This window comes from Lipotes vexillifer, unplaced genomic scaffold (genome assembly GCF_000442215.2).
Source record: "Lipotes vexillifer unplaced genomic scaffold, Lipotes_vexillifer_v1.1 scaffold1129, whole genome shotgun sequence".
Lineage (NCBI taxonomy): Eukaryota > Metazoa > Chordata > Mammalia > Artiodactyla > Lipotidae > Lipotes > Lipotes vexillifer.
Genome location: NW_006789022.1, coordinates 3,823,821 through 3,830,797, shown reverse-complemented (window position 1 = coordinate 3,830,797; position 6,977 = coordinate 3,823,821). Strand labels below are relative to the sequence as shown.

Genomic DNA, 6,977 nt, shown 5'->3' with positions numbered 1-6,977 from the left:
CCCTGGGACGCTCCTCTTCTTCCTCCCCTGCCCATTAGCCCCGATCCTGAGCTGGTGGGCTGGGGGTGTGGTTGGCGTCTGTGCCTCACCTGGCTGGCCTCAGGTTGGTAGAGTCCACGGGGACAGGGTAACTTGGAGATCCCAGTGTTCTCCCAAAGGCTGTGGTGAATCCTCTCGCCTTGTGTCTGTAGTTGGGCCAGCTCTGGCCTATTCCAGAATTCCTATTCTGGCTATTCTGTTGTCTCTGGCAGGACTGGGCTTGGTGGAGCTGGACTTGGGCGTGTCCCAGCCTCTCTCTGCCTCTCCTGGTCCCTGTCGTCTTCCTGCAGGAATCAGAGCTCATGTGTTCATATCTTTGTATGTTGAGTCTATTTGGCCCTTCAGGGATCAGGGCTGCCTGGCCCCAGGGTAGAGGTGTTGTCTGTCTTGATTCCAGGCCCCAGGCTGGCAGTTTCCCTCACCTCCCCTGTCCAGCTGTGCCAAGACCTCTTCTTTTCTTTCTTGGCTTCTGTCCTGTTTGTACTGTGATTGGCCCAAGAGAGGGTTGTGGGCTGGCAGGTGCCCTACACAGGGGCTGGGCAGCATCCAGGCCTGGCTGGCCCACCCCAGGGCCCCCTGCCACTGCCCCCAGCCAAGCTGGGTCCTCTCCTTCCTGCCCGGCTGAGACAGGGCCTGGAAGGGCACAGTGGCAGGCCCTCTGTGGTGCTCCTGTTGCCATGGTTATCCTAGATAAGAAGGCCACAGCATTCTGCCTCTGGAACCTCCACCCATCTGACCAGCTCTGCTCTGCCTGCTGCCGGAGATGGCTCTCTGCTGGGGGGCTCGAGAGCACGGGCTCTACTGCAGTCAAAGTCTCTTCCAGGCATCCCCCATCCCTTGGGCCTCCCTTCAACCCCAACAGAGACCACTACCCTAACCGGTAAGACTCTCCCCCTCAGAAACTGACCTCCACTGGAGAGGCGATGATGGGTGGGGGAAAAGGCACAGATTCAAAATCAGAAGACACAGATTCCAATTCCAACCTGGCCCTTTGTAACCGCGTTACCTTGGACAAGGCGGGCTTTGGGAATTCCCTGGCGGTCCAGTGGCTGGGACTCTGCACTTTTACTGCCAAAAGCCCGGGGTTCCATCCCTTGTCCGGTAACTAAGATCCCACAAACCGTGCGGCCAAGGCCAAAAAAAAAAAAAAAAAAAGGTGGGCTTTGAACTTCAGTGTCCTCCTCTATAAAATGTGGATAATAATGCCATACTTAACTGTCCCTCAGTAATGCCTCTGTGACTTTTCATGGGCTGTACCCCTGATGTGTAGTGCTCTTCCATCCTTCTCAACTCAAACTCCTACTCATGCTTAATGACCCAACTTAAACGCTCCCATCTCTTAAAAAATTTCCCTGACCTCTGTGCACTTGGCACAGATATTAGGCCTTGCCTCTCTATGTTAGTTATTTAAGTGTTTTCCTGGTATTTACTTAACCATGAGTTCTTTTTTTTATTTTTAATTAATTTTTATTGGAGTATAGTTGACTTACAATGTTGTGTTAGTTTCTGCTGTACAGCAAAGTGAATCAGTTATATATATATATATATGTATATATATATATATATATCCACTCTTTTTTAGATTCTTTTCCCATATAGGTCATTACAGAGTACTGAGTAGAGTTCCCTGTGCTATACAGTAGGTTCTTATTAGTTATCTATTTTATATATAGTTATATATATATATGTCAATCCTAATCTCCCAGTTTATCCCTCCCCACCCTTTCCCCCTTGGTAGCCATAAGTTTGTTTTGTACACCTGTGACTATTTCTGTTTTGTAAATAAGTTCATTTGTAGCCTTTTTTTTAGATTCCACATATAAGTGATATCATATGGTATTTGTCTTTCTCTGTCTGACTTCATGAACCATGAATTCTTGGAGGCAGGAATCAGATTAGGCTGAATTCTGGCGCTGGAAATAGTTTGTTGACTGACTACTTTGCGGAATGGAAAGCAGAAGAGACCAACACTGATGGGGTTGGGCCCCATCCTTGCAGGGGTCAATCCTAGGGCCTTTGTCCGAGATAGCTTGAGTCAATCAGTGTTTGCTGTGGCCTTTCTGTGTGCCTGAGCCACGCCTGACTGGCTGGAGACATTTTCATGGCCAAGACCCAGTGGGAAAGACAGTGACATGCCTGGGGTGTGCCTCTCTTAGCAGTGGGGGTGGCCAGGAGCAGCTGCTCATGGGGTGTCTCTGGGGATATCCTGGGGCATCTGGGAGGGAAGGGGGCTGGGGTAGCACAGTCAGCTGGTCCTGCTGGGATTTGGGGGAATTGCCAAGGAACCTGTGGTTCAGGGAAAGGGAGGGAGGACTCCAGTGTCTCCCAACTCCCTCTCTATAGCTGCTTGTCAGGCTCAAGGAGATGAAGGTGCCATCCAGTGCCAGTTTCACCATCAACCCAGGCCCGGACCACTGGACCAGGCTTTCCAGGCCAAAGCCAGCTGGCCAAGGGCGCCCTCCAGTGGCCACCACAGGGGAGGCAGGAACCTGACTCCACAAAGGCAGGTGGTTCATTTATTCCACCTAATTGCCAGGTTTGGTGCTGGGCACATGTTTCAATTTTAATTTTAAAGTATACTTATTGGGCTTCCCTGGTGGCTCAGTGGTTAAGAATCCACCTGCCAATGCAGGGGACACGGGTTCGAGCCCTGGTCTGGGAAGATCCCACATGCCGTGGAGCAACTAAGCCCGTGAGCCACAACTACTGAGACCGTGAGCCTAGAGCCCATGCTCCACAACAAGAGATGCCACCTCAATGAGAAGCCTGCGCACCGCAACAAAGAGTAGCCCCCACTTGCCGCAACTAGAGAAAGCCCGTGCGCTGCAACGAAGACCCAGTGCAGCCAAAAAAGTAAAAATAAATAAAATAAATTTTAAAAAAATACAATAAAATAAAATATACTTATTAATCATCTGGTAAATGGAAAGCTCTCTCTTGAGTGTTAATATGTGCTGGGGGCGGGGGAAGAGGGAGTACAAGGAAGGGAGAAATTCCCTCACAGCAGCGATCCTCAACCTACGCCGTCAACTAGACTCACCTGGGGAACTTGAAAAAACACCAACCACTGGGCCCCACCCAGACCAATTGACTCTGGAGGGTGGGACAGAGGCATCAGGGGTTTGTAGACGTTCCCCAGGAAGAGTTAACAGGCACGAGAACTCTCTGGTTTGGAGAGTTGACTAAAACGTTTCCTGTCCTTCATTCTCACCCAGCTGCTGTGGTAGGCGTTATTCTCCCATTTCACAGATTAGGAGACTGAGGCTCAAGTGAACCTGCCCGTTTCCCCAGTTCAGTTAAGGACAGTGGTGGGAAATATGTCTCCCACAGCACAGGCAGCAGGGATGTAGCAAATACTCCTCAAAGATGGTCCCTGATCTCTGAAGAGACTGTAATCACAGTAATGGTGTGATTGTTTGCTGTGATGAGAAAAGTACCCAACGTTGTTGTCAAATAATTTATTTTCCAGAGAGAGAATTATAAAGGCAAAATACTGTGCACAAAAATCGCCTGCAATCTCAGCACTGTTAACACTGAGGAGCATGGGGTGGGGGGTGTGGGGACGGGTAGGAAAGGGGAGAGTGAAGGAGAGAGGGAGGGAGGAGGGAAGGAGCGGATTTATTGTAAGGCTCAAGGTCACATTGTAAATCAGGGCTTCGGAAGTGTGGCTCAGAGACCACTGGCATTATAATCTCCGCAGTGCTTGTCAGAAATGCAGCATCCTTCAGGTCTCAGAATCAGACTCTGGAGAAAGATCCTGAGAAGCTGCATGTTTAACAAACATTCCAGGCTCTTCTTACAGCCACTGAAGACCAAGAGCCACTGCTGCTTCAAGCTTTCACTTAATAGAAGAGGAGATACATCCTAGACTCCCCATCACTTCTAGCGACTTAGGGGAGGGTTCTCACATATGGACTGATGTATTAAAATGTATGAAACCCGCTGTTGAGATATCAACCAGCTGTCCTTGGGGACCTGGGCACATACTTCCCTATTGCACAGGCTAGCTGGGAGCCAGCAGCAGAAACACTGCTGTGTCATCCCACACCAGGCCCGGCCCCCACGCAGCAGCCCCCTTGCCCCCCTTCTCCTTCCATAACTATAAACCAACCTCGCTGGATCCTGCCAGCCAATCACAGCCCAAATAACCTATGATGTCACCAGCAGCCAATCAGAGCTCCTCACGAGTATATGCTGAATTCTGTCATCTTAATGAGGTGATGGAATTCTAAAGCAACGCCATCCTTTTCACAGAGGGAAACTGAGGCACAGAGAAGAGAAGAGGCCCACGCAGGGTCACTTCACCAGGTGGCAGAGCCAGGACTAGAAGCCAGGACTTCTGCCTGTGGTCCAAGTTCTTTCGGGTGCCCAAAGTGCTGCCAAAGCCCACAGGGCCTGGGCGGAGGCTCCCTTCTCTGGATGGCTCCTGGCACAGGAGATGAGGTCCAAGGCCCTGGCCCCTCCTCCCCACAGCTCTCCCTGCAAGACCTCAGGGGTCAGAAACAGATCCCTCAATCTCCAGAGTCTAGGGCCCAGAAGAAATGGCAGGGTAGTCAGGGCCCATGCTGGAGGGGGGTTGCCCCCCATCTCAGCCCTGGTCTCAGCTCAACGCCCCGCACCCCCGGAAGGAATCAGAGGCCGGACTGTGCTGCCTGCTGCTTATGGGCAGATTACAAGAAGGGGGCCAAGACAAGTGTTCCTTTGTGGAGGCCCTGGCTTAGGGAGTCAAGTGACCACTTAGCACACACGTGGGCAGTGCCAACCCCTAAGTGGGCAGGGGCACTGGCCAGAAGACCCCAGAGAGTCCCACCAGTCCTGTGGCCAGACCTTTTGTGGGATCGCCTGACCAGCCTGGAGCCCCAACTGTGAGTAAGGGTTACCCCAGAAGGCTGGGCTGGGACATTGAGGGCCTTTGGGGTAGACAACCTGTACATGTGCACATGATGGATACACACAGGCAGCACACGTGCAGGTGTGCGGGCACCTGTGTGTCTGTGCAAAGGCCCTGAGGTAGGAATGAACTTAGGGAACACCAGGCACAGAGACAGCCAGTGTGGCTGCATCAGAGCAGGTAGCGGGAGGATGGGGTGCCAATCATTGCTTCAGTAAATTTTTATTGAGCACCACCTATGAGTACACAATAGGAGCTCCATTCCCAGGAGGGAATAGGCAGTAAACAAGCAGGTAGCATGCAAAATGTAATTGCAGTTATAACATGATAAGTGCTATGTAGAAAAATGGAGCAAGGCGAGGGGAAGAGAGGGCCAGTGGTACTAGGATGTTATTTCCAGGTAGGGTGGTTGGGGGTATCCTTTCTGAGGAGGTGATCTGAAGTGGGAGTGAGCCATACAGTTAGATTAGGACAAGCATCCCCCAGGAAGGAGGATCAGCATGTGAAAAGGCCCTGGGGCCATCATTCAGTAAACATCTCCACCAGCCAGGCTCTGTTCTGGGCACGGGGAACAGGGTGGTGGCCAAGACTGACCATGCCCCTTACCAGTTCTCACTCCAGGGTGGTTGATGGAGCTTGGGGAGCTACTGAACGTGATGGGCCCATAACTCGGGAAGGAGCCCAGCATGTGGACATTTCTGTTTGTTGCCTTTGTGGTACAATTTAAGGGCACAGACCTCTCTGTGTCTTCTGTGCCAAGGCTATGGACAGTCCCTGAGCTCACTTTCCTGGCTTCTTGGAGGTCACCTCACCGCCCCCCTCCCAGTGTCCAGATGGGAGAGCTGAGGCCCAGAGAAGGGAAGGGTCCTGGATAAGGTCACTCATGTGTCCTGGACAGATTCTGAAGCGGTCCCTGCTCCTTCCTGGCCCCCCCATCAGTATCCCTCTCTGTCTGTTCACCAGCACCCAAGCCCACCTGCTGCAGCTCAGTGCCTGGCCATGACCGTCACCTACTCAAGCCAAGTGGCTAATGCCCGTTTAGGCTCCTTCTCCCGCCTGCTGCTGTGCTGGCGAGGCAGCATCTACAAGCTGCTCTATGGCGAGTTCCTCATTTTCCTAATCTGCTACTACATCATCCGCTTCATTTACAGGTACAGGGGGACAAGCCAGGGCTTGGAGCTCCTGGGTGCCTCCCAGCCATCTAGGGGGCCAATGCACAGAGACAGATAAGGCTGAGCTGGGCTTGTGGTCAAACCGTGGGGCCTGAGGCCTGGGGGCTGGGGAGGAGAGAAAAGGAGGCAGCCTTGGGGGGCAACTCAGTGTAGGTCAGAGCATCTCAAACACCCTTTCCTCAAACCGAGGGAGGGGCATTGGAACCCAGGCCTTACGTAGTCCCACTCAGTCAGCCTGTTTCCCTGAATCCAATAAAATAATGTGTATTTAAACAATAAAAGACAGCTAAAACCACAGAATATATGATAGCATTTTTAATGGAAAAAGCATTAATGATGGCAATGCATTGAAAAATATCAAATACATAAAACTCTTGAGTTCATAATGATAATACTAATAACAGAGCATGTTCATTTTCTTTGGTTGTTACTAGGGTATCAATATACTTAAAAATAATTAAGACTTTTTTTTTTAGAGCCGTTTTAGGTTCGTAGCTTAACTGGGCAGAAGGTACAGAGAGTTCCCATATACCCCACGCCTCCTGCCCCACCCACTCAGCCCTCCCCCATTAACAACATCCCACCCCAGTGTGGGACATTTGTGATGACAGATGAACCCACACACACAGACACATCATTGTCACCCAAAGTCCATAGTCCACCTTAGGGTTCACCCTTGTACATTCTATGTGTTTGGACAAATGCATAATGACTTGTATCCACCATTACAGTGTTGTACAGAACAATTTCATTGCTCTGTGCTCTGCTGATTCATCCCTCCCTACCAGATATTTTTTTTAAAGACCAACCTGCTTTCAAACAACTGTCTTTTGGATCCTTTAAAAAGGTCAGTGGTGCCTAAAGCCGACCCCTTC

At 51.0% G+C, this 6,977-nt stretch overlaps 1 protein-coding gene across 2 annotated transcripts in view; it reads left to right on the top strand.

The window, feature by feature from the left end:
• The first annotated feature begins 5,929 nt into the window (after positions 1–5,929).
• The window catches only part of BEST1 (bestrophin 1), an 8,233-nt gene continuing 7,185 nt past the window's right edge, over positions 5,930–6,977 (top strand). For both annotated transcript variants that reach the window (XM_007462160.1, XM_007462159.1), the window contains exon 1: positions 5,930–6,081. In XM_007462160.1, the coding sequence (XP_007462222.1) occupies positions 5,930–6,081 (152 nt within the window). The remainder of the gene's footprint in view (positions 6,082–6,977) is intronic.